The 27,354-nt window shown below is 50.5% G+C and overlaps 1 protein-coding gene across 5 annotated transcripts in view; it reads right to left on the bottom strand.

Annotated features, from left to right (window-relative positions):
• The window catches only part of WDR25 (WD repeat domain 25), a 140,640-nt gene that overhangs the window by 36,084 nt on the left and 77,202 nt on the right, over positions 1 to 27,354 (bottom strand). For all 5 annotated transcript variants that reach the window (XM_057543274.1, XM_007178857.3, XM_057543277.1 and 2 more), the window contains exons 3-4: positions 23,804 to 23,951; positions 10,993 to 11,123 (exon numbers count right to left, since the gene is read on the bottom strand). In XM_057543274.1, the coding sequence (XP_057399257.1) occupies positions 10,993 to 11,123; positions 23,804 to 23,951 (279 nt within the window). The remainder of the gene's footprint in view (positions 1 to 10,992; positions 11,124 to 23,803; positions 23,952 to 27,354) is intronic.

Here is a 27,354-nt window from a genome sequence, read left to right as displayed (position 1 = left end):
GAGAAATACACAAATCCACAATTATAGTTGGCGACCTCAACACTCCTCTCTCAATAATTGAAAGAACAAGTAGACAAAAAATCAGCAAGGATCTAGAAGAACTAACTGAACAATACCATCATCTAACTTGACCAACCTGTCATTTATAGAACACTCCACCAAACAACAGTGAAATACACATTCTTGCCAAGAGCGCATGGAACATTCAACAAAACAGACCATATTCTGGGCCATAAAAGTATTTAAATCATATAAAGTATGTTTTCTGAGCATAACAGAATTAATAACAAGGAAATTAACAACAGAAAGATATCAGGAAAATCCCTACAAATTTTGGAGATGACTAATAAGTTCTAAATATCCCATAGGTCAAAGAGGAGGTAAAAATAAAATTAGAAAATATGTTTTAATTGAATGAAAATGTAAATACTGCACAAGATTTGTGGGATGCATTCTTAGAGGGAAATGTATAGCATTAAAATGCTTATATTAAAAAGGATTTCAAATCAATGATGTAAATTGCTGCCTTAAGAAATGAGAAAAAGAAGAGTTAATTAAACCCAAAGCAAGTAGAAGAAAATAAATCTCTAGCCACACTGACTAAGGAAAAAAAAGAAGACATAAATATCAATATCGGGAATGAAAGAGACGATAGAACCTTAAAGACATCAAAAAGGATAATAAAGGAATATTATGAATAAGTTTATGTATATAAATTTGATAACTTAGATGAACAAATTCGTTGAGAGACACAAACTATCAAAGCTCATTCATGAAGAAACATACAGTCTGCACAGTCCTATATCAAACCTTAAGGAGACCACAGTGAGACACCACCTCACACCCACTGGGATGGGGATAAGCAAAAAGACCCATAACAAGTGAGGTGAGAACGGGGAAAATCGGACCCTTCATACATTGCAAAATGGTGCAACCACTCTGGAAGACAGTCTGGCAGTTTCTCAAAAGGTTACCCAGAGAGCGACCATGACTCAGCAATCTCACTCCTAGGTGGAGCCCAAGAGGAATGAAAACACAAGTCCACACAAAAACTTGTAAATGAATATTTATAATAGTATTATTATAAGAGCCAAAAAATGGAAAGAACACAAATGCCTATCAACTGATGAATAAACAAAATGCAGTCTATCCATACAATGGAATATTATTTGTCCATAAAAAGGAATGAAGTACTGACACATGCTACAACATGGGTGAACCTTGAAAACATTATGCTAAGTGATATACTGTATGATTCTGTTTATATAAAATGTACAGAATAGGCGAATCTATAGAGACAGAAGGTAGATCAGTGGTTGCCAGGGGCTGGGGGTAGGGGACAGAGGCAGGGGAGTTGGGGTGACTGCTAAAGGGTAAAGGGTTTCTTTCTGAGGTGATGAAAATGTTCTAAACTGACAGTGATGATGGTTGTATAACTGTAAATATACTAAAAACGAACGAATTGTATACTTTAAATGAGTGCATTGTATGGTATATGAATTACATCTCAATAAAGCTGCTACCGGGACTTCCCTGGTGGTCCAGTGGTTAAAACTCCGCGCTCCCAGTGCAGGGGGCCCGGGTTCGATCCCTGGTCAGGGAACTTGATCCCGCATGCCGCAACTAAGAGCCTGCATGCTGCAACTAAAAGAGCCTGCATGCCGCAACTAAACATCCCACACGCCACAACCAAGATCCCGCATGCCACAACCAGGACCTGAAGCAGCCAAATTAATTAATTAATTAATTAAAAGAAAAAAAAAGCTGCTACCAAAAAAATTTAATAAGTATTTAAAGTATATTAAGACAAAAAATAACTAGGGCATCAAACCCATGATTTTTTTTGGATACTATTAGTTATGGCAAACTAAAATAAGTTTTTAGGTAAAACAAAAACTGTGAATCTATTTCATAAAAATATTAAATTTTGAAAAATCTCAAGGAGGAAAAAAAATCTCAACGAGAGATGTTCAGTGTATGTAACACAGCTTATTTTAGTGGCAAAACGAATTACAAAGGTCACATACATTAGTATTACATAAATATTTTATTTATATAATCATTACAGGTCCAGAGTCTGCTTTATATTTTCTGATACACCCTACTGCATCTTCAAGAGCCCAAGTGATCACACGAGGACGTGGCCCTCCTGAGTGCCACGCTCTCCCGTTGTCACACACTGAGCTCCAGGTGGCAGCTCACATTTCAGGTTTTTAACTGGAGTCCGCTTGACGCCCCAAGAAAAGTGCTGCCGAGCCAAGGTGAAGAGAAGGACTGGGCTGGGGGCAGGAATCTGAGGTTCTGGACTCCAGGGACCCCTTCCCCAGCTTTGCCCAAGATTTTGGATGACCCAGGAGACACATGGGGACCCCCTGGCCGCTTGTGAAGGCAGCCCGTGAGGCCTACAGATGCACCAAACATCAAAGAAATGCGCGTTCCCCGTCCCTTCTTCCAGATCATGAGCTACTAGAGGGCCCTGGGACAGTGCCTGGTGTCTGGCGGGCGCTCAGTAAATGAGGTGTGTCCTCTTCCTACCACAGGGAGAGGGAGACCTGGGGTCAGATCCAAGCCCCACAGCGGCTGTCCACCCCTGCGCTGAAAGCTGAGCCTTTCAGGACTGGTTTCCACGTCTACCTGTGGAGGCAGAAGGGCCGCCCTCACAGAGGTGCCGGGGTTATGACTTCAGGCCTGAGGCCGCAGGGCCCACCACTGTCACGTTCACAGTGGGGTCCCTGACACCGGGCATCGAGCTGCAAGCGGCGGGACCGAGCAGGCACCTGCACTCAAGGGCTGCCCCATGCAGGCTTCTCCAAGAAGAAAGCACGCGGCTCTCACTGCCAAAGCTTTATTCACACCCAAGACCAACGCTTCCTTCGCCCTGTGAACGGGAGGGCCTGCAAGGGCGCGGGAGTCAAGGCACCGGGTCAAGGTCTTACCCCCCTACCAACCAGCCGTGTGCTGGCTGCTGGAACCTTTCTGAACCTCGGGCACCCCGCCAGGGGGATGAGGTGACAGCAGCGCCTGGTACACCTCCCAGGACCGCTGTGTCGCGGTAGGTGACACACAGGGAGGGTCCAGTACAGAGCCCGGCGGGTGGTGGCTGCCCAGGCCACGCCCCCGAGAGCACCCCACCGCCACCTGACAGATGGGGCACCGGGCGCCCGGAAGGGACAAGGACCCACGGCGCGTCACACGGAGCGGCGACCACGCTGCCCTCGGCACCAGGCTGTCCGCGCCCTTCCCCGTCTCCACCTCCCTTAGGCTCCCGCTCTCATCTCATAAAAAGTCTGGCTGAAGGCAAAACTTAGCCAGAACTGCAGAAGTACGAAGAGGCCAAACAAAAGGCTTTTTAATATAAAGTTGACGAAAGAGACAAATGGAGAGTAATCAGAACCTCATTAGGGCAAACAAGCAACCTGCCTACGACGCCACGAAGACTGATGGCGCCCGGGAACCAGGAGGTGAAGGTGCTGAGCCTTCCAGACAGCTGCCACTGCAGGAACGGACATTTCAGGACACCCTCACCCACACCAGCAGAGACCCTGCGAAACACCATTCGGGACTCTCACTGACACTCCCAAGCCCTGGCCCCCAGGGCTGTGGTTCGCCACTCGGGCTCTTCATCAGAATCACCTGGAGGGTTTTCACAACGCTGGAGGCCGAGACCGCCTGCAGGCGCGGGTGGGTATCCTCTAAGGCTCTGGGTGCTCTGACCACTGCACCAGGGCGGCCAGTCCAGACCAGCAACCACTGGCTGCATGGCCAGCTGGCTCATTCCCCCTCGGGGCAGGACGCCCACGGCAGGTGCCGGAGAAGAGCGTGTTGACAGATGCTGACTCAGCTTCCACTTCACCTGGGTGGGCTTATCACTTGGGATTTCTTTTTACTTGGCCTGGATTAGGGCCGTTAGTCATTCCTGCAACAGTCCCATCCCATCCACCCAGCACTTCGCTAGGCTCAGGGAAAACAGCAGGAAAGGAGCAAATCCCTGCCCTCAGGGAGCTTACATTCTGTGGGGAAACTGCAGGAGAGTGAGGGGCTGTAAAAACAGGCAGAGATGAAAACCCAAGCAGGTGGGAAGGACGAGCCAGAGGCCTCGCCCACTGTCACCTGCATGATAGGACACACACCTGCAGCGGCTTTGGGACAAAGCTCCAAAAGGAGGTCAAGGAATGGACTCAAGATCTGGAAGTCAAGACGGCACTTTACAAACTTAAAAAGAAAGAAAGCTGTAGAACAAGCATGGACTATTGATGATTCGGGTCAAACCAACACTAGAGCAAAAAAAAGTGAGCTGGTCTGTCAGAGTAGATCTCATCCTGAGAACTACCTGAGCAGGTGGGGGTCGGTGTTTTCGAGGCCCAGTGGGGACCTGAGGGCACCTGAGACTCCCTTCTCGGGAGCAGAGTAGAGCTATGCATCGAAGTCGCGCTCGGCCCCAGCCTGCCCAGCGTCGGCCCTGCCCACGGAAGGGAAGAGAACTGGAGCAGAGGCCAGGCTCCCAGTGTCGGGAGCCCCATGTCCCAGATTTTCCAGGGCTGCTCCAATTTGCGATGTTCGGTCCTGCTTGGCTGAGAGGGAATTTGCTGAGGTTGGGGTTCCAGAATTTAGTCTCGCAAAAAGGGTGATTCACTAAATATGCAATATGATTTTTAAGCCTCTGTAGGAGTTTTTCTACAACTTTAATTCATGATACAAGGGAGAAATTTTATTACCTATCCTAACTTTTGGCTCAAACTACATAGTCATCTTAAAGCAAACCTAAAAGTAACTACCTTGGAGCCTTTCCCACAGTGCTGGTGGGCCCTGCAGATCTGGAACTCTCCAGCTCCCATTCCCTGCCAGGCAAAGAGCCAGGGCCCTGCAAGGCTGGAAACTCCGTCATCTACGAGACACTGGGGCACACGAGAGCTCAGACTTGGCTGAGAGCTGCAGTGTTAGAACCACTGCACCAGCCCTCATCTGGCCCAGGATCTCCCAAGTCCTTGGCCTCTGTCTACACTTCTGGAATGACCAGTTACAGCTGAATTGCAGCTAGCCTTTATTTCCCATTTGTTGGAGGGCCCACTGCCTCTGCAGAAATCCCAGGGAGGCCACTGCCCCCCGAAATGTGGGCAGGTGGGTGCTCCTGCAGGGCTCCATCATGATGGGAGGGGCGGCTGACCCCAGCAGCTCACTCCAAGTTACCCCCTGAGCACCTGCTCTGGTCCAGGTCCTGTGGGAGATGCCGGGGCACAGACATGACTGGACTGAGCCCCCCTCACAGGCAGTTGTAAATGAACAGCTGTGGTGAAGGTGCCCACAGCCTATTTATCACTGAGATAGGTCACAGGTGGTGCAGGTCAATCGAGGACGAAGACCAAGGGTGCTCACGTGAGAGAAGCATGGGACCTCTATGTTCAGAGGCCCTTTGAGACCTGGCTTCTCAAAGTGTGGTCCATGGCCCGTCTGCCTCTGCATCTCCTGGGAGCTTGCTGAAATGCAGGATCTCACCTGCAAAGGACTGAATGTTTGTGTCCCCCCTCAAAATCTATATTTTGAAGCCCTAATCCCCAATGTGACGATATCTGGAGATGGGGCCTTTGTGAGGTAATTAGGTTTGGATGAGGTCATGAGGGTGGAGGTCCCATGATGGGAGTGGTCGCCTTAAAAAAGGGATGAAGAGCCCAGAGCTTGCTCGCTCTCCATCATGTGAGGACACAGCAAGAGGCAGCTATCTGCAAACCAGGAGGAGCCCCCTCACCGGAACCCGACCACCCTGGCACCCTGATCTCGGACTTCCAGCCTCCAGAACGATGAGAAATAAATGTCTGTTGTTTAAGCCTCCCAGGCTGTGGTATTTCATTACAGCAGCCTGAGCTGACTAAGACATCATCTTGCTGAAACAGAGTCTGCATCCTAACAAGAGTCCCAGGTGCTCTCCTATGCACAGGAGAGTTAAGAGGCCCCGCTTTTAAGATGACCTCATCTTGCCCCTTTACTATACCACGGGGGAAACCCTTGACTGAGAGAGGCTTCAGTTTAGAGATTTGCCTAAAATCAGCCAGCTAAGCAAGTAGGAGAGGGAGGATGGGAACCCAGGTCTGCTGGATCTCAGGCCAATAAGCACTGGAGGCCCGGAGGGGCTTGGACCCCCATGGTAACATGAAGGTCAGACCACAGACATCTTGGGTTCCAGACCATACCCACGTTCGAGCAGACTGTCCGGAGACAGAAGAGTCAGAAAATCCTGTACTGGCAGCACGGAGCCAGCACGAGTAAGCAGGCTCGGAGGGCCATGCGGAACACATCCTGCTGACCTGCTGGAAATGAAGCCAGGCACTGTGCAGTGACGAGGGATGTGATCCAATCGTCAGACCGGAGCAGCGAGAGATGGGCCAAGAAAAGACAGGAGAGCCAAACAGCCCATGTGCGGTAACGCACTGGGCTGGACCAGCGAAGTCCAGAATCCCAACGTTCATCATGTGGCTAAGCTTAAGGAATAAAAGTCTATGACTGGAAAGTAGCTTTAAAGTTATCTGTTCCAACTACTCCTCAGACCCGGCGAGAGGCTGTCTGGCCACACCGTTCTGCTCCAGTGGTGGGCTCAGCTCCATCGTCGGAAACCTACCCCTCACCTTCAAAATGCTGACTCACTTTAACCCAGCAATTTGAGTTCTGGGGCACAAGCTGCAGGAAATAAACTGCAAATGTGGAAAACACTAGATGCACAAATGTGTCTCATAGTGGAATGTACAACAAAGTAGACTGGGATGGCTTGTCTGGAGATTATAACAAGGGAGGGAAGCGACCCACATACCCCTGACTGAGGCACGGTTCTCTGGAAAAGACATCCTCTGAGCGCACGGTTTCCACAGGGTGCCCATAATTGGGTGAGGCGCAGGGGCTCCCACCTTGTCAGCCAGATCAGGAGGATCAGTCCCGACAAGCCATGGCGTGACACACACCACAGCCAGATACATCTTAGCAGGGATCGGCCAGATCATAAATATTTTTGGCTTTGCGGGCCATGTGGTCTCCGGTGCAATTACTCAACTCTACCACTGTGGTGTGAAAGCAGCTGCAGCCGATACACACATGAATGACAGGAACTGCATGCCGATAAAACTTTATTTACAAAAACAGGCAGCAAGTCAGACTGAGCCCCAAGCTGCAGCTTGCCGATCCCTGATCTCTACCTTCACGTCTATTAACTTTAAATGGCAAACCAACCCAAACAAAAGGAAATGTCCTAAAATCCAACCTCAGGAAATGGTTTAATAAGCTAAACCATTTTAAATTGACTCATTCCATCCATATTTATCGAGTGCCTGCTGTGTCAGACACGGCTCTGAGTACTGAGGATAAGGCATGGAGCAAATTAGCCAAGCATACTGCATCAGAGGAATGTACTAAAAATCTACAAGAATTCATTCCACTGTAAGGAAAACCCTTACAATGCTGTGTGAAAAGCAAAATACAAAACTGTATAAACATAAGACCAAGCAATGTTTTAAAAAACACACAGTGGAAAAGAACAATGAAATAAAAATATTTAAATGTTATTAATGTTTACCTTTGGCTGGCTCGACTACCCCTTCTCTCTGTTTCTTTTTTCTAGTTTTTTCATATCATCACATATCACTTTTATAATAATAACAGTCCTTCCATTGTTTTTAAAAGAGGAAACCTGTCTTGATTTTAAGCTAAGGTCTGTGTCCCTCCTGCAGTTTCCACGGCTGCCCCTGAAGGCAGTCAGAAAAAGACAAGCCGTTCTGCCCTAGGTGTTCCTACACTCACCAGGGAGGGCTGGAGAGTTCAGCACCTGGGACAGAGCCCCAGGCCCCACGGGAGCCCAGCAGGAGGGCAGAGAGCCACCCCAGGTGGCCGTCCACGCCTTTCCTCTCTGGCCCTCCTGCTGGGTCCATACAAGGCACTTGGGCCACACCTATCAGAGGAAACAGAACTGAAGCAGGAAAGAGGCTGGACCCCTGAGTCTGGCTGATAGAAATGGAAACAGTCCTTGTGACCCAGCAAGGGAGGACAGGCAGTCAGATTGTTGGTAAAAAGGAAGTAAAAACAAATATTGCACAGATCCCTTTACCCACATTACTAGCTGGGGAGAGACTGGCAAACATGCCAATACCAGTCACAGCAACATCTGCTCCTAATTGCTTCTCCCCCAGCATTCTCAGAACGCGTCAGCTGGCGTCTGCCCTAGGAGAAAATCCGATATTTTTAACAAAGTCTTAAATCAGATGGCGTCCTTGATGAGTAATTTCTTACGTGTTTGGTCTTTGAGGCTAAAAACAGCATACCTCTAAGGGACGTGGCCGTCACCAGGGGCTGGTTGATCAGGTGGCCCCGCTTCAAACAGCATGACTAAGAGTTTCCAACTCCAGCAGCACTTTCCAATGTCTTCTTTCATTTATCATGTATTTATATCCCATATACTAGTGTTCTAGTGCTTTTAAAAGTCCACACATCCACTTCTTTATGGGTAACTTTTCTCTCTTTTCCAAATATTCTTGTTTTAAAAAACAGTCTCTTGTAAAAGAAAAATGTGTTTTTTTTAAAAAAGAGCACATCTCTCTATGCTCTAATTCTCCCACTTGTGAAGTACTTGAGGCAAAATACCTATGGATAAAACATCCTGTTCTCTTTAAGGAAACTGTCTCTGGTTTTAGGTTCTCCTGCAAACACCAGCGGCCCCTTCCCACAGCCTGGGGGGAAAGTGCCTTCCTGCCTTGGCCGGTCTGACGCACCAACTCGCCTTTCGAATCCGGCACTGGAGGTCTCGTCCCACCTCCTTCCATCCTGGCCACGCAGAACGGCCTCTGCTCAGTGAAGACCTGCTGGGGGGGCTGCACCTGCCCAGGATGGGGCAGGAGGCGGCCCTGGAGGGGGATGCCTTTAGGTAGAGGCTTTGGCGCTGCAGATGCAGCAGGCTAGAGCCCTTCAGCGTGGGACCACTAACTCCCCTGAATCCCTAATGGAGGAGGACACTCTCTGACGTCCCACACCCTCTTCTTTCAAGGTCAAGGTCAAAGCAGGCATCATCATGAACTACCCTGTAGCAGTCTAGTGGCTGTCTGCCTCCTTCAGACCAGGGCGGTGCTTCTCAGAGCTTGAAACAGCCATCCTGAAATCACTGAGCCCCCCAGAGGCAGGAGGCAGTCAGGCTCTTCCCCACTGCCCCTCCCTGAGCCCCTCTGCACCCCTCAACCCAGCCCCCCTGCTCACAAACCTCCCATGGCTCCCCGCTGCTGATCCAAACCCAGACTCACGGCATTAAAAGCCTCTCTGCCCGGCCTGTCCCACTGCCTGGGGCCCACGCCTGGCCAAGTTGAGCAGGCCACTGGCCATGTACACACCTTGTATCCCCCAAGTCGAGCAGGCCACTGGCCCTGTACACACCTTGTATCCCCCAAGTCGAGCAGGCCACTGGCCCTGTACACATCTTGTGTCCCCCAAGTCGAGCAGGTCACTGGCCCTGCACACACCTTGTATCCCCCATCCCGTGTGACTGCCCTCTGCCTTCAACCACTCATTCAGTCACCCACGGTCTGCTGAGTGCCTACCATGTGCCAGGCACTGTTCTAGGAGCTAGAAGTCAGCAGCAAACAAAACAGACAAAAATCCCTGCCCTGGAAGAGCTTACATTCGAGGGGATGGAGACAAGGCAAATAGACAAGTAAAATCCATAGTGTGCCGGGTGATGATAAATGCTATGGAGAGAAAAGAGGTGGCAGGGGGACTAGTGAATGCCAGGGGTGGCTGGCACGGCGGTCCGGGAAGGTGGCATTTGAGCAGAACCCTGTAGGAGGGAGGGAGCCTCTCCAGAGAAAACTGGGAGGAGAGCATTCCAGGCAGAAAGAGCAAAGTGCAAAGGCCCTGAGGCAGGACTGTGCTGGTGTGTTCTAGGAAAGGCAAGGAGGCGGGTGGGGCTGAGGCTGAGCGGAGATCATGAGGCCTGGTGGGCCGCCGTAGGGACACAGCTTTTCCTGTGAGTGAGACCTGAGCCTGGAGGGTTCTGACCAGAAGAGTGGCACACCTGACTTCCACTGTCACAGGCCACTCCGGCTACTGTGTTGAGAGCAAACCGTAAGGGGTCGGCGGGGCGGGGAAGACAGATACCAGAGAGGAAACTACTGCAATTATCCGAACAAGAGACAAGGGCAGCTTAAACCCGAGTTACGACTGGATTTGCTGATGGTTTGGGTGTTGGGGGGATGACAGGGGGAGCGGAGAAAGGGATGATTCTGATGGTTTGGGCCTGAACAACCAGAAGGATGGAGTTGCCACTTCTTTTTTTTTTTTTTGGCCACGCTGTGTGGCATGCGGGATTTTAGTTCCCTGACCAGGGATCGAACCCATGCCCCCTGCATTGGAAACGTGGAGTCTTAACCGCTGGACCGCCAGGGAAGTCCTGGAGTTGCCGTTTCCTAAGTTAGGGAAGCAACAGGAGCGGCAGGCTGTGGTGAAGGACGGGAGTGGACATCGCTTCTGTATGGGACTGACGGTGACCAGCCTTTAAGCCCCAACGGGAACACGGTCTCCTCCGAGAAGCCTTCCTTACACTGAGCTGAGCTGAAAGCTCACCCACTCTGAATGCTGGCCCCTCCCTCCCCACCATCCCTCCTCTCACTCACACATACACACACGCACACAGAGCACTTCTCCACCCCACTTATTTGTAGCCACATATTATTCCCTTGAGTAATCTGAGGCTGATTCATTTTATAACATCTGGAAGCATTTGCACACAGTAGGTACTCAACAAATATTTTTAGTAATATGCTGTATAGAATTGCACCTATGATGCTTTAATAATCTAACAACTCAAGGATGTTCTTTCAAAACATCTAAAAATTATGCTTCCCACTGATTAAATATTAAGTGGTAATTATTCCATCTCAAGGGTCCTATATATAGATGCTGACCCACCCCCAATCATTCAAAATGTCCAGGCAAGCTCTCCTGGAAAGGCCATGTGAGGAAGAGGGGTGTTACCTTGCTGGTCCTTATGTCCCAAGCTTTCATTTCAGAGCTGAAGCCGCCACATACGAAAACGTTGTGGTCTCTTGGATGAAATTTCAAGGTAGTGATTCTAAAGTCACTTTGACCACTGAATAGCTGGGTTCCTACAACACGAAAAGAGAAGAGAGGGTTAGAAAATACCCAGATCACAAACTAAATACCTTAACACTAAGATGCCATCTGACATGGAGCCATGGGAAAGCGCAGCCCACCTGGGCCTGAGGCGGCCAATGGAGACTTTCTGGAAAAATAACAGCAGCGGCATTTGCCCTCACTCTCTGGCCACCCGGTCCTCAATTAGCTGAATCCCCCCACCCCCCAGGGATAAACAAGATGCCTGAATCCACCTTTTAGGTGCTCTGTAAACATTATGCACATCAACTCATTTCAAGCACATAATCGCCCTAAATCCAGTTTGCAGTTGAAAAAACCAAGGCTCAGGGAGACTGAATAACATTTCCAGAGCTACACAATTAATTTTGTTAGATTATTTACTGGGAGTCTAAAAACCAAAAGCAGGTTGCTCCAAAATGATTCTTTTTAGGATCAGCGTCTTACAATCACACCCTCATGATAACCCATCAATGGTTTGCCATAGAGCATGGCGCGTGGGGTGGCATCAGACTCTGGGCGATAAATGAGAGTGTGACGTCACAGTGGCTCAGGCCACAGGTTGGAGGGGGTGCGTGGACCACCTTTTCTATCTGCCATGAAACTGCTGTCAAGTGCTCCTGGATGTTGTGCAAACGTCTGCGTGCACACACATACCTCTGCTGTGGAAACTGTCTTCCTATCACTGAGCTCTCTTAGAGGTAAGCCATAAAAACGCCAGAAATGTCGATCATTTAGAACAGGTCAGACTCGGGGAACAGATCTTTTGTGCTGAGCCCAGGTCTCGAAAGCCAGCATGCCTTCCTCTACACAGTGCCACAGCCCAGGAGGGACAACCTTGAAACCCTTCCCCTGGACTGAGGCAGTGGGCAGTTAGGGACATAAGAAGCTGGATACCAACGCAACGCCAAGATCTCAAGCATCATCTCCTCTTACGGGAACCCAGGAAGTACACTTGGTCCTTCAATTCAGAGAGCGCTTCCGGAAGGCTGCCCTGCTCTGTGTTTAGGACCACACTTTAGTTAAGTGCTCCACCAGCTCACCAGGTAAGGAAATGAAAGTCATCAGTTGGTCCTCTTGAGAGTTACAGCAGAAGCCTTGACAAGTCCAATTTGCCTAGATCCTTGGTCTCCAAACTTGTCTGACAGTACATCCCAGCCATGAGAAACCCTTAGGCACATACCGCCAACACATGTATATTTATTTATAAGTTACACAGTGTGCTACTGTACCAATATATTATGAACATGAAAGCAATTACCAAAAAAAGAACATTTTGAAGGATGAGACAAGGATAAAATAAACAATATTTTAAAATATATCTTAATATGCCATTTACTAAGAGTATCAACAAACCTCTTGGAAATTATTAAATCAAATTAGTTATAATAATTTTAGTAAGAGCAACAGGACTGAATATGCTTCCATTTTTTTTAAATGTAGGGACCTTTTTGTGACTCAGTGATTTGACAGTAGCCCGGTTACAGCTTGAGTTTACACACTGAAGTCTGTCAGAGCCCCAAAGCCTCCTTCCAGAGATGTGAGGACCCAGAATGGAAGACGTTTACCACTAGCAACAGGGAAGACATCTTCCACTTCCATCTACCACTGATGCAAAGGATTTTGTGAACAATTTGCTAATAAAGCTCCATTTCCCCTCATGTCAAATAATGGCTCCTGCAACTAATCAGTGGGTATTACTGTATTCTCATATTTTTAACAACCTAATTCAAAATCCACTGAAATTTTCATTTACAGGATTTTAAAGCAGGATTAGAAAAACACTGTTCCCAGGTTAAGAGTGCTGACACTGAAGTTTTTAATAGGTGACACATTCACATCGTTTTTGGCAACAAAAATTACAGAATGATATAAACAATTAAAAACATCTGTTTTCAAAGTGTTCTCTCCATAGTACAGATTTCTTGGAAAGAGGCTACTCTCTTGTTCTTTGTTCAAGCATCACCTTTACCTTGATGGATGATTAAGTGTGTTGATTTTTTTCTAATATCTTCTATGGGCCTACAGTTGGCAGTCAGTTGCCATCAGAGAAAACTCTGGAAACACTTGGCTTTTTGTAAATGAAGACTCTATACCCCTTTAAGCTCAACAAACCCCTTAACTATTTTGCTGCAAAATGCAATGCACAAAGATTTCCACGGTCATGCTATGTCTTCGCAATGCTGTCACGAGCTGGTCAATTTGGGTCGTTCCACTGATTACGGTGAAGGGACCCTAACGAGCAGCCTAGCTGAGGGAGCAGTTAAGGCAGATGTGGTTCTCTGCCTGGTGGAAGGTTGAAAAGCCATTTACAACTGAAATTATAAATAGCACTCTGTGGCAAGAGGGACAAAGCTTGATACCCGTTCTTGAATTACAGGAGTATTAAAGAAGGACTGACGTGAACAAAAGATAGGGAAGACGTGATTCACCAACAGGAAATGAGTTGTTCTAGGGGTAGTAAGACAACCTCTTAAATTATACTAATATTGCTGTCATAATACTGTTCTTCTAATAAGTAAAGAACTCTTCTATAAAAGCATGAGGAAGATGAGCAGACTTGTAGTATTCTGTGTGCTGTGTCCCTCTCATTAGGTCAAGAGACAAGCAACACTCTCGAGTAGACCAAAAAATTCACTTCCCGAGGAATTAGTCTAATTGGAAACCTGGTATTGCTTGTTCTTATTCTTCTTTTCCTTTCCTGAAACTTTTCTGGGACCCAAACTCTTCCTCGCCTTTTCTGCTACACTTTGGGGTCAGGAAGCAAGCGTGACATGCCCGGTTAGCAAGCCCCCCTCTTGGGGAGGACGGAGCAGGCGGCCGCCCGCCCGTGCGGTACTGTGTGCCCTGGGGATGGGCTTCGCGCCTGCAGCGCTGGCTTCAGGAGCTTCGCTCCAGCCAAGGGGCTTGGGAGAGCCACATGGGGGCCAAGGGCGAGGGACTATCATCACATCCCCGCGATGGAAAAGGAGCACAGATGTCGCTGCGACCCTCACACCGGCGCGAGAAGGCCCCTGTAGGCCAGAAGTCTTCTCTCCAGACAGATACAGCTGCGCCTAATGCCGACTTCTTGCTCATTTGGAACTCACTGCCAACCCTTAAGTCCAAAAGGAAAAACAAACTCTATATGCTTGGAAAAAAAATTCTCCCTGTTTCTTGGACCATAGCATATACCATATGCTTATTTCAGGAAAAGCAGTGAATTAGCCATGTTTTTTTTCAAAAAGTGCCGTGACAGTCTTGCCAATAATGGGGGAAAAAGATGAGAGGAAAAGTGAAAGTCGAGTTGCTAAAAGATAATGACTGAACTTTTTTGCTGAAAAAATGTATTTCTGACTACGTTATTCATCCTCAATCCCCTAAAGAGATTGAGAGAGAATCTATGTCTTTTAAGTACTAAAATTTTCCAGTTCGAAGACAAGCTGTAATTTATATCTTTTCCTACTTTTACTTGTAATAACTAGGCCTTTACTGTACTTCTTTGTTAAAAGGGACCAAAACGAAATTTTTCCATTTTTGAATAATAATTACAGATACCTATTGGGAAACACGAGGTAAGCAGGTCTGGGGCAAGACTGTGGCTCAGAAATCAGGACCCCAGCCATTGGCACCCAGCAACCTGTTCAAAGTGGGAGGTGATACAGCAGAGGGGTGGAGAGTCAGACACACCCGGGTCCCACCCCAGCTCTGTCACTTCCAGTGGAGCGACCTTGGGCAGGGCCCTTCACTGCTGTGTCACACGCCCTCATAAACACACGTCTGTCGGGAGGGCTGTAAGGAAAGCATTCTAGAGGGCCTGGCAGACAGCGAACAACGAAGGGGAGAACTCTTACAGTTTGAAAAAAACTAAACCTCAAATTATTGAATTAGTTAAACTGAAAGCTAAAACCAAGGGATATGAGTTTTTAACAGCAGGGAACTTGAGAGATTATTGACGTTGAGTTTTTGTTCTGAGGCTATGAGAATACAATGCCCTGGACTGGCCTTTACATTTAGTTAAAGAGATACAGACAAAGGCTGGTAAATATTTACCAGAAACTGTCTTGAAGGTGATAGCCATACTGGAGGTGAAGGTCCTTTGCTGTCAAATGTGTTCCTACTCTGCAACTTCTCATAAATGGAGTAGCTTTTTTTGTTTGTTTGGTTTTTTTTTTTTTATTTTCTTTATTTTCTTTATTTTTTTTTTTATTTTTATTTTTGGCTGCGTCGGGTCTTCGTTGCTGCACGCGGGCTCTCTCTAGTTGCAGCAAGTGGAGGCTGCTCTTCCTTGCCGTGCGTGGGCTTCTCATTGCGGTGGCTTCTCTTGTTGCAGAGCACGGGCTCTAGGTGTGCGGGCTTCAGTAGTTGTGGCTCGCGGGCTCTAGAGCGCAGGCTCAGTAGTTGTGGCGCACAGGCTTAGTTGCTCCGTGGCATGTGGGATCTTCCTGGACCAGGGCTCGAACCCGTGTCCCCTGCATTGGCAGGAGGATTCTTAACCACTGCGCCACCAGGGAAGCCGGGAGTAGCTTGTTTATCGCATCCCCTCCTGGGCAATGCTACTTTGAGCACAATGGTTAGTTGTATATAACCTTTAACTGTGAGACTTATCTGGCTTGTTTACATGTTTGTTATGGAAAATTCCATTTATTCACTGCATGCTGCTTATGAGAAACCGAGTTTGAAAATATTTAGTCCACTAACACTGACTTTATTGATCTTGTTCTAATGAACTCAACCAGTATAAAAGAACTGTTCAGACTCTCTTGGAGTTAGGAAAAAATCACTTCTTTTCCTCCTTGAATCCATAATGATACAAATAAACTATAAATCGCCACTAAAGCAGAAACATGTTTAGGACAGAATGCAGAAACTCAGCTGGTTCTCTTGACACTACTAGTGCTGCCAATGCACCGTCACCAGTTTTGCTACGACAAGGCAGCTGGTAAGGCTGGCCGGGCTCCTCCTCGGGGGGGGCCCCCCTCTTTCTCAAGTGGAGACACTGAGCTTCCCAAGGTGGCCACCTGCGTGGCCAGGCAACACTGCCTGTCAACCCTAACGCCTGCCCTGTGGGACCCTATCGTCACAAGGGCTCCAGGGCCCTGAGGGGCCTCCTCTGCCCCTCAGCACGTCTGGCCCCCGGCCCAGTTCCTGGCCCGTAAGAAGCACTTGACCCAAGTCAGGTGAAATCCAAGTACAGGTCCCTGAGAAAGAGCAGGGAAGCTCATGCCCTCCTCTCCAGAGAGATGGCGCCTATCGCCTCCAGGCCTGCCTGGGGCTTGCACGTGTCATGCCACAACCCTGCGTGGGAGGCGTAATTACCCCATTTCTCAGCGTTGGGGGATGGGGGATGGAAGCCCAGAGAGGTGAGGCCTCGTCCAGGGCCGTGCGAGTCGGCCACCCTGGGACAGAGGCTGGACCCGTGTGACCCCGGAGCCCGCCCGCGAGCGATCCGTGACCTTTCCTTCTGCTCAGCTCTGCGTGCACACCACAGGCTCGGGAGCCGGTAGGGGAGATGCTGACGGGGGACTGGCTGCCGCTGTCGGCTGGTGGTGATTGAGCTCGTGTTCCCAGGCAGGCGGCGTATGACTCATTCCGCGAAAATCAATATCGTTACACTCATCCTCTGGGAAGTATTCAGCCAGCTGTAAATTTAACCCTCCTGACTCAAAGTTAACGAAAAAAGGAGCTTACTAAGTTTCAAATCAAACTCTGTGAATCAGGAACAAGGGCCATCTTGGCACGCCGGGCAGAGTCCCGGGGAGGGTCCAGGCCAGAGTCAGATGGGCCCGTGTCTGCACGCTCCCTGTAGATAAGCTAGCAGCCTCAGGATCAGCCGGCAAGCCTCTCAGATCCGTGGGCTCCTAATATGTGAAATCAGGATAATAAATCTTACCTTCAGGGCTTGTTGTGAGAATTAGAAATAATGCGTGTAAGACAGCAAGCCCCAGACAAATGACAGGCCCGACAGACAGTAGCTGCAGCAGCAGTAGTGGTCACAGAAGAAACAGCAGTAGCTGTTGTAGAAATTTCTTTCATATCAAGTTTGGCCACTGCATTTAATTAACTGGACAAGACTGAATTTTCCAAAATTAAAAAAAAAAAAAAAAAGTTCTCCACTTGCAAACAGGTCCCAAAGGTACAACTTAAGTTGGTTTTCTGGGACTCGGAGGTCACCACCAGGACAAGGAACAAGCCGTGACTGTGCTTAGGCTCTGGGGTCAGTCAACAGAGGTCGTCCTACCTACAAAGGGAGCCAAACCGCAGTGCAATCGCAATTAAACACACACAGAGATAAAAGCATCACCGCTGTGCAATAATGGTAATGAATGAAATAGTGCCGTTGATTAAAAACCACCTTTGATTTATCCAGAGGGCTGGCACAAGCTTAACTAGAGGCAGATGACAAGTCAGACGTTTGGGGAGGCGTGGAAGGACCTCGAAGGCAGGTTCTAAAGTGTGAGATACGGGGCTGGCAGGGGCTTTACTCAAGCTTGGTAACATCTGATTTAATATCCACAACTAGGTCAGCTTCTTACCCCAAAGCTGTATGCAAAGAGGGGGAGAAATCGAGGTTGGGACTGGAGGGAAACACTCCTCGGAGCGGAGGAGAAGAGCGTGGGTGGGAATGGGGACCGGTGCCCGGGATCAAGAGGGCACAGCCCTGAGAACAGACTCGTTTAAAGGAGGGCTGGGAAAGGGATGCCGGTGAAGGAGCGAGCTTAGGAGAAAGTGGGACTCCTTCGTGTAGAGGAGTCTGGGGGGTCCCGCCTGTACCTGTGGGACAGAGGACAGGAGAGCAGGCAGCTGCCCCCGGGGCAAGAGGGCACCGGCGTCAGCTCAGGCCTCACTGGGCACAGAGCTCTGCACAGCCTCCGTGTCTGGATCTACTAGTAAAACCCCGAGGACCAAAGGAGCAATGACACGAGACGTGCCCACACCCTCGGGAGCGCCAAATCCATGCCCGCTGGCAGGAGACCATCCTGCTGTCCGCGGGCGCATGAAGGACACCTGACCGGGTTCCTCTGAGATGTTCCAGCAAACACTCATGGTGCTCGAAAGCCTAAAGGCTGGAGAAGCCCAGGCCCCTCTCACCAGCGCCTCCCAGGAGACCCGGGGTTGGGGGGCGGCACCGCTCTGAAGGCTTTAGCACAACAAGGAGCCCCCCTGCAGCCACTTCTCCAACGCCGAGAGAGCCCCTGACACTCTTCTCCGGGCTTTTAATTTGGACGCTTCTCACCCTTCCTCTGACAAGGGTTTTAAAATCGTCAGGGCAAACGTTTCTCCTGCTGGAACGGCGGCTGTCGATAGCTGGAGAAGCACCCTTCAGCCGGTCACTTCATCAGAGGGATCAGTCAAGATCAGTCTGGGGCGCTTTCTTCCCAGAGGCCCCGAGTTATCCTCGGCAGGTGGTGAGCCGGCTGCCTGGGTGAGAGCCAAGCGGGGTCCCCCGGAGTCGGCTTAAGCAAACTGTTTGGTCACAGCCCAGAAACACACGTGGTTGAGGGCACCCACTCTTGTCCTTCAACAGCCAAAGCCTCTGCCAGTCACATGGGCCGGAGCTGAACCCCAGCTCTGTCACTGCAAGTCATCAAATGCTCCAAGCCTCAGTTTCTGAGCCCATGAAATGGGGATAAAAACACTTCCCTCATAGGTTAGCATGAGGACTAAATATGTAATAAGCAGAGGGCCTAACATCCACTTATTCATTTTGGCTTGATACAGGCCAGGCAGGGTGCCAGGAACCAGGGCTACACGGCCCACAGCCTGGCCCACAGAGAGCACCCAGCCAATTTGTCATTCCCCTTTCCCTTGGAGCATTCCTGTGATGGAGGCCCCAGTCGTGATGCAAAAACAAGGGAGACACCAGAAGACACTTCTTGGAAAAGAAAAGTAATGATCATTTATGGGTCCAGTCCCCATCGGCCACTCATGCCCATGCACCATGACCCCCACGGAAAGACACAGGGACCCCAGAGCAGGAGGAGCCAGGCAGGGGCTGGGGGCAGCAAGGACGCGGGAAGCGGGGTCTGAGTGAAGAGGACACCCACTCAAATAAAAGGCACGTGCGACCCATCACGAGGAGGAAGCTGCTACCCCACTCAGGCCATTTTGTCACGGAGCAGCAAAAGATGGAGGAGAGGCTGGGAGAACCTGCAAGGCGGGCTTCCTGCCCGTCTGCCCCCAGACCCACACGTGCGGTCAAGAGCCACCTAGTAAGCTGGCTCGGGGGGATCTTCGGGGGCTTTTGGAACTGAGCCACCAAAGCTGCCCCCTTTGGGGAAATGGTCCAGCCGCTGGGGCTCTCTGGATGCTCAGAGGAACAAGGCCATGATTTCCTACCTTCTGAAGGGCCTTGTGGGGCAGGGACGCGGAAGGGAAGGGCAGCCTTTGCTGAGTGCTCGCCGTGCAGCAGGCACTCTGGATACGTTATCTCAGCTGTTCCCCTCCACGACCCAGCCGCTGGCCTTGCTACCCGTCTCACGGATGCGGAAACGGAAGTAAACGGACGCCCGGCTTGGGTAGGTGGAAGAGCCGTGTCTGCACCCCATCCGAGCTCCTCCTACCACGCTGGGCTGCCTCCAGCATCCGGGAGCTGGGACCAGGTGGCACGGCCTGGATGCCCCGGATGGGCTGGACACACGTCAGGAGAGCTCACTGGGCAGAGGAAGGAGGACAGGGTGCCCTGCCCATGCAGGGCCCTGGGGGCTCCAGGGAAAGGACCATCTCCTGTGCAGCCAACAAATGCAAAGTTCGAGGCCCCGGATGCGTCCGAGGCCTTAACAGCCAGGCTGGGGGCGATGGTCTAAGGGGTGGAATCTGCAAGAACCAGTACCACTTAGAACTGAACGAACCATTGTAAAGCAATTATACTCCAATAAAGATGTTAAAAAAAAAAAAAAGAACTGAACGAGCTCAAGTTCTTCAGGGGCTTTTGAGGAGACTGGCTGATTTGGTTTGCCGGACAGCTGACTCATAAAGCAGGCGACACTCGGGCCCTGGTGGAGTCGAAGACCAGCGCTCCCCGAGGCCGCCTCAGCCTAATGCACCCGACACGTTTTGTTAGGAAGATTACAGACTGAAATGATAGCACCAAAAATAATTAATCTGTGAGCAGATTTTATTTAAGTGTTGATTCATGGTTGTTCTATAAGCCAACAGCCCGTCAGAACTATAAATTAACGAGATAAAATGTTACTGGCCCTCCATATTTCAGGCCGGGTATTGACGTTTTAGAATCCACAGATTTTTAACTGTATTGACTGAGGACACCAGGATAAATGGCCTTGGCGCCAAATACCCATTAACGACAATGGGCACGGAGTGACTAATTCCCAGAGCGCTGCGGTGAGAACGCCCTGCGTTGCTTTCTCCTGGCAGGGAGTTCTAATTAGATTGAAATGAAAAAGCCAAATCACCAAGAGCGGAAGGAGGCAGAGCAAGTGAAAAGGAAGATCAGACTCAGGGACGAGAAAGGACAGGAGAAGTCAAACGAGGCCAAGAGCCACGGAGGCTGTACACAGAGAGCCCCCCGCACACCCTGGGCCAGACGGGGTGCCGGAATGAGGAATGGGCGTGCATGCAGACCCCACTCCGGCGGCCCCTGATGAACCCACCCCCGCCTGGCAAGGGTCTCCTCAACTCTGCCTCATCCGCACGCACGCTGAGCAGCTGCTCCGAGCCAGGCCTGGCCAGGTGACAGAGACATGAAGACCACCTGGATGGGCCCCATCCTCAAGGAGCTCCCACACTAGCCATGGGGATGGACACAGAAACCAACAACCCCTCAGTGGGAGAGGCCCCACCCAGGGGCTGGAGGGCTTCCCCAAGGGCAAGGCCAGACCCCTGGACCCTACCCACCAAGCAACAAAGGACATCCAGCACGCTGACCACGGTAGCCCCAGCCCAGGCCCTGTACAAGTAGCTGCTGAAGGAAAGTGGGCCTTCAATAGGCAAACCAGGTGGTGAGCCCATTCCCAGCAGAAGGGTGGAGGGGAAAAGTGCCCCCTCACCTCCCCGGGGGGACGGCAAAGCCCTGAGGGCAGGGCCATGCTTTCCCCGTCCCACCCAACACACCACAGCTGGAGGAGCAGCTGGGCCCGGGCCAGACAATGTTCCCTCCAGCTAGTTCTACCGCCAGCTGGGCAGGGCTGCCACGTCCCCGCCTGCAGCTCCCCACCCAGCCTCAGGTCACACCCAACCCGCCAGAGCCACCAGGGAGACCTGCCCAGGGTGCACTGGAGCCATGATTCTCTCCTGCTCCAAACTCAGCAACGGCCCCCTACTGCCACCTGCTGTGGCAGTGCCTAACTGGCCAGGTGAGAGGACTCTCTGTGAACGTCTGAAAATGTCAGAGCCTCCCCCCCCACTCACACACACACACACACACACACACACACACACACACACACACAATGGCAATGTCTGCTTAACATCTGTTGATTGAGAAGATAGATCATGACAAAGGGCCGCTAGGAATCCATTAATGTTATCAAATGGACTTGTATTTGATTAACACGGCAGCATCACCAGCATGTGAGAAGCATCCCTTCTCCACTCTTGGGCAGGCAGCGCAGGTACCCATGGGTGCTCAGTGACACTGGACTGGGGAGCGGCATCTGGGGAATGCGCACCCCACAGGCCAGGAAGCGCATGGAGCCCGAGCTCCCATTCCTGCACCCCCAGACTCACCTGCCCCAGCTCCCTGCACCCCACACTTCCACACACACCACGTGGTTCATGTTCCTGAACTCCGTCCTCATTCCATCTGCTGAGAACCCACTTCCCTCCCCCTCCCCAGCCCCCCTCCATCCTGATTCTCTGTCCCCCAGTTCCTGCCTCAGCTTGGGTCCCACTTCCTCCAGGAAGCCTTCCTTGATCTCCCAGGCTAGATGTCCCTGCGGTTCCTATATCTCTCTCCATCACTGTACCCTGGGACTCTCTGCAATTCTGTCTCCCCCAGCGGATGTGAGCTTCTCCAGGGTGGATCCTGGGACTTATTCACCTCTGTGTCTCCAGTACCGAGCACGGCTCATTGGACACACAGGTAACAAAGTACAACGGTCAGGCAGCCGGCTTCGGAGCCTGGCAGAGCTGTGTGCATCCTGCCTCAGCCGCTTCCTGGTTGTGCCCCGGGCCTGTGTGTGACGAGGGGATGCCGGTGGTGCCAGTCTCAAGGGATGAATGGGGCCTCACCCCATACGTTAAGCTGCAGAGGAAGGCCTTGCACACAGTAGGGGCTCAGTGACAGTACCTGCTGCTGTCATCAACGACCCAACTGTCACCGTCACCCAGCGGCACCAAACCCCCAAGCCTCGGCTCCCTCTTGGAGGGGCTCACAGGAAGATCACGGTCTTTGTTGCGAAAAAGAACACCGTACACTCAGCACCGTGGAAGGGGCACGGGGTTTGCAGCTGCACGGACGTGGCTCCAAATCCCCGCCTGCCTTGCACCACTGGGAGGCCCTGGGCCAGTCACTCGCCCCTTGGAGCCTCAGTCTCGTCACCTGTGAAATGGGGAAAACAACGGCTGGCAGGATTGAAATGTGCGCAAAGCCTGTGGCACAGGACCAGCCGCCAACACAGCCAACAGCCTGGCCGACACCCCTACACGACAGCACACGGGGCCCAGTCAGAGGAGCTGCACGGCCTCAACAGGGCCGTCCCCCGGTGACCCAGCAAGAGAGGAGGACACTCCAGGTGAGGAACAAACCCGCTGCATCCAAGCTGCGGGGCGGAGCTGGGCGGCTGGACCCCGGAGTGATCATCCCCTGTTTGCCAGGTTCTGGGAGAGGCGCGGACCCCAGCGCCGCCACAGCTGGGCCGGGCAGGCAGGGGCTGCCCGAGGGCTCAAGGGACGCCCCGGGCAGTGGTGCGAACCCAGGCCTCCCCTCCTGGTGCTGGCAGTGACGCCCAGCAGAAAAGTGACCCAGGAGGAACCCAGGGAGGAAAAGGCAACGTGGGCGCTGAGGGCAGCCGGCCTGGGGGTCAGGGGCAAGGTTGGAACCCAGGTCTGCACTCGCTGGCTCTGTCCTCGCCCGAAGCACAGACAGGCCCCCGCTCCGGGGCTGTGGCCGGATTCATGCTCAACGTGCCGGCTGCATCGGAACGCTGGGGAATGGAAAGTTCCTTCCGCTGACTCCTCTCTCCTTCTCGCCCTGCTTGTCAAGAGCCCCCTTAGGATTTAGCCAGCACGAATCCATCTCACCCAAATGCCTTTTCAGTGTGGGCATGAAAGCAGAACTCGTTTGCAGGCTTTCCTTATGAGCTGGAATCATTCCTGACAGCCTTTCAGCGATAATGAATTGACAGGAATTCTAAACTGATTCCAACCAAAGGACACTGTGATAAAGCTAAATCTATTTCAGTACAAATTGCATGTCAGAAGTTGATTAAAAAGCCACCTCTTTATCCAGCTCCACAGCTTGGGGCTGGGACAACCTTGGGGCTCTGTCCTCTGGTCAGGTTGGCAGAGGTCCACTGTGAACCCTACGGGACAGTCTTGGTTTCAGGCAAACAGCCTGGAAACACACTTGCCGAGCGTGAGTCTACCCTCATCCCTTCTGCCCCTGCCCTGAAACTGTCTGCAGCTTGTGGCTGCAGAATCCCCCTCCCAGAAGCCTCCCCAGTGAGAAAGCTGACTCGGCTGCCAGCTCAGAGGAGGGGGCGCCTCGGGGTAATGAAACAGAGAAACACACCTGTTTCGAGGTCTGTTAGGTGCAGGGCGAAGTCGAAGCCACCACTGAGGACGCGCTGGCCACAGGGGGACCACAGGGCGGCCCGCACCGCCTCACTGTGCAGGCAGTAGGTCTGCAAGCAGCTTCCCGAGTCCACGGCGTTCCACACCTACAAGGCAAACACAGCGCCAGATGTCATGAGCGGGGGCCTGATCTTGGGGGCTCAGCTCAGCCCCTGTGCACGGGGAAAAGGGTCTCACAGCGGAACTAGATTCCCAATATTTTACCATCAAAACAATATCTAGATGTTAAACTTCTCTTTGTGGAAATGTAATAAGGCCTTGGGACTCGCAAGTCGAGGGGGAGACTCTCACAAAATTTTTTTCTGGGGGTTAAGGGAGCTCACAAGGAAACAGCATGTCCTGTGTTCTGCCGCTCACCTGCCCAGCCCTTCACACCTGCTTCACACCTGCTCACCACCAGAAAGTTCCAGCCCAGCCTCACCTGCACCTCTGACATGTGTCCTCTGAGACAGGACTTTCTGAGACCCGTAGTGGATGCCGCACCAGGCCAGGCTACCTGCACGGGTCCTGCTTTAAGACTAAGATCCAAAATAGAGTCTGCCACACCTGTGTTTGCAGCCAGGCAAAGAGCAGATCTCTGCCCGAGGGGCAAGTTGTCCTTTTTTTCTGGGAGAGAAAGTACTGCCTCTCACTCCCCCCTGCTTTCCCTGGGGAGCGAGGCTTGTGGCAGAAAGCCCTATGTACACTTAATGACCTCTGAAATGTGTTTTTAAGCCCTCAAGTATAGAACTGTACATTCCAAGGGCCAGGACCACTGGTGCGTGAAAGAGCTGCGTTCGGCTTCCCATCAGCTCTCCCAGGAAACTCCGCCGACCACCACACGCCCCAGGGAAAGGCCGGCAAGCGAGGAGCCCAACCAGGCTGGCCCAGGGCCTGGCACGCGGAGGTGTTCAGCAGTGCTAGTGTCCTCCCCTGGTGTCCCTGCAGGAAGAAAGGGAAGCTCTCACCTACCATCCAAGGTGGGTCAGAGGACTGAACACAAGAAGCAGGAAGGCAGCTACAGGGCCTCCTGTGTGATGCTGCTGCTTGCCAGCCTTGGCCTCTTCAGGCCTCAGTCTCCTCCTCCATATAATGGGGATAAGAAGAGCCCCGTCCCAAGGGCAGCGGTGAGGAATGAGTGAGGGCTGGGCACACCGCACCGTGGCCGGCGCACAGCGGGAGCCGCAGCTCCGGAGGCTGTGCTTCTTGAGGCATGCAGTGCACGCGGTTCTTAACAGCAGGATTCCCTGACCCTCTCTTATTTCCTTAATAAGAGTAAACCCAAAGCGTGCCCATGCAGATCCACAAACTGGATGTGAGAGATAACCTCCCCTTTCAAAATGAGAACATTCACCCTGCCACATCCTGAAGGTTCTCAAAATGCATAGGATCAGAGTTCTGAAAGCGTTTCCCGGGCATATGGAAATGTCTAAGATTAAGAAAACAAGAGTTCAAGAGTAGCCTTGAAAGAATGGTAAGAGAGCTCAGTTCCTTTCTTCCTTATTAAGGGTCAACAGCTGGGGTTTCAGACTGAAAAGCAAAAAATAGCAACGTTTACACTTAGAAATATGAACAGAAATAACAGAGGAAACAGCCAGAAGACTTCAAAGCGAAGTGGGAATTCATGGCAGAAAGGCAGAGCACAGGGAACTGCTGTTTTTTCAAAACTATGTACAAGTATGACTTTAAAGGAAAAAATAAAGTAAAATTAATGAACTAGATCTACAGGGTTAACTTGGCTAAACAGTGAAAAGATAACATTAAATACATAAGACAAGCTGCATATATGCAGTATGATGCCATCTAAGTTTTAAAAACGCATGGAACACCATCTCACACCCAGTAGAATGGCTTCTATCAAAAAAAAAAAAAAAGAAGAAGATATGTGTTGGCGAGGAGGTGGAGAAATCAGAACATTTGTACATTGTTAGTGGGAAGGCAAAATGGTCCAGCCACTAGAGAAAACAGCACAGCAGAACCTCAAAACATTAAACATAGACTTACAGTATGATCCAGCAATTCCACTTGTGTGTATGTGCTCAAAAAATTAAAACCAGGATCTCAAAGAGATATTTGTATCCCAATGTTCACAGCTGCATTAGTCACAACAGCGAAAATGTGGAAGCAACCCAAGTGTCCACTGATGGATAGATGGATAAACAAAATGTGATACATATATACATACATATATATATATACAATGGAATATTACTGTCTTAAGAAGAAATGAAATTCTGACACAACCCACCACATGGATAAACCTTGAAGACAACACGCTAAGTGAAATAAGCCAGTCACAAAAAGACAGAAAGTATAATTCCACATATGTGGTTTCCCTAGAGTAGTCAAAATCATAGACGTAGAAAGTAGAACGGTGGTTACCGGGGGCTGCGGGGAGGGGGAAATGGAGACTTTTTAACGGGGACAGAGTTTCAGTTTTGCAAGGTGAAGAGTTCTGCAGATGGATGGTGATGACGGCTGCACAACAATGTGAATGTACTTAATGCCGCTGAACCTATACTTAAAAATGGCTACGCTGGTAAATCTTATGTGTATTTCACCGCAATTTTAAAAACACACATGAAGCAAAACTCTATCATGTTTCTTTGTGTACTTGTAGTCAGACTATAAAAAATATGCTTGGAGAGGGTAGAGGGAGAGGGGCAGGGTTGGGGGATGGGAGCTGTGAACACTACACTGTATTTCCCCTAAAGAGAGGCAAAGAGAGCGTGAGAAAATGAATGTGCTCTAAAGTAAATATGCCCAAGTGTCCCCATCTATTAAACTCATTCATTTAATCATTCATTCAACAAACATTTCCTGGGTACCTGCTATCAGCCAGGTGTTGGGGAAGGGGGAGAAGGAGGTGGTGGAGGAGGAGGAGGGGGTAGATCATAACCCCAATCAAAGACAGAAGAAAAAAGAGACCTTAGGCCCTGTGGCACCAAGGCCAAAAGCAGCAACGAGAGAGGTCTGAATTCTTGGCCACGGCCTCCTAAATCAGCCGTGGAAACGTGTTTAAGGAAATCCATCAATCCGTAAATTATCCAATAACTCCCCTCTGAAATGAAAAATGCGTACTTGGCTCTCCCGGTTGATATATACACAACGATAGCATCAGAATCAATGCACCCCAGTCAGCCACTTCTCAAAGTACCCAGGGTGAGGGAGAGAAGAATCTTTGCTAATCGCTCTCCCTAATTGAATTTAATGTTTGCTGTCAGGTTTTAAAGATTAATTCCCAAACACCGCGCAGCCTGGAGTGTGTACCTTTTTTCAATTAAGTAATTAGAGAGCCCAATCTGCCTTCATGGAATTAAGGAGTTAAGTCTTCTGTCACATGTGCTAAGATGACTTGATGTATTAACTGGAGACATTCTACGTGTCGAACAAAAGTCAGATTTAGAAGGAACATGACAAGTGAAATGTGGTGCAGGTGCACGTTCACTGCAGTTTCCGTGTTCTGGTTACTGAGACATGGCCCCACCAGGAGTTCCTAACAGTCTCTCA

The sequence above is a fragment of the Balaenoptera acutorostrata genome, chromosome 3, assembly GCF_949987535.1.
Source record: "Balaenoptera acutorostrata chromosome 3, mBalAcu1.1, whole genome shotgun sequence".
In the NCBI taxonomy this organism is placed as follows: domain Eukaryota; kingdom Metazoa; phylum Chordata; class Mammalia; order Artiodactyla; family Balaenopteridae; genus Balaenoptera; species Balaenoptera acutorostrata.
The sequence above is the reverse complement of the archived record's forward strand: the minus strand, read 5'-3'. Positions and strand labels throughout refer to the sequence as shown.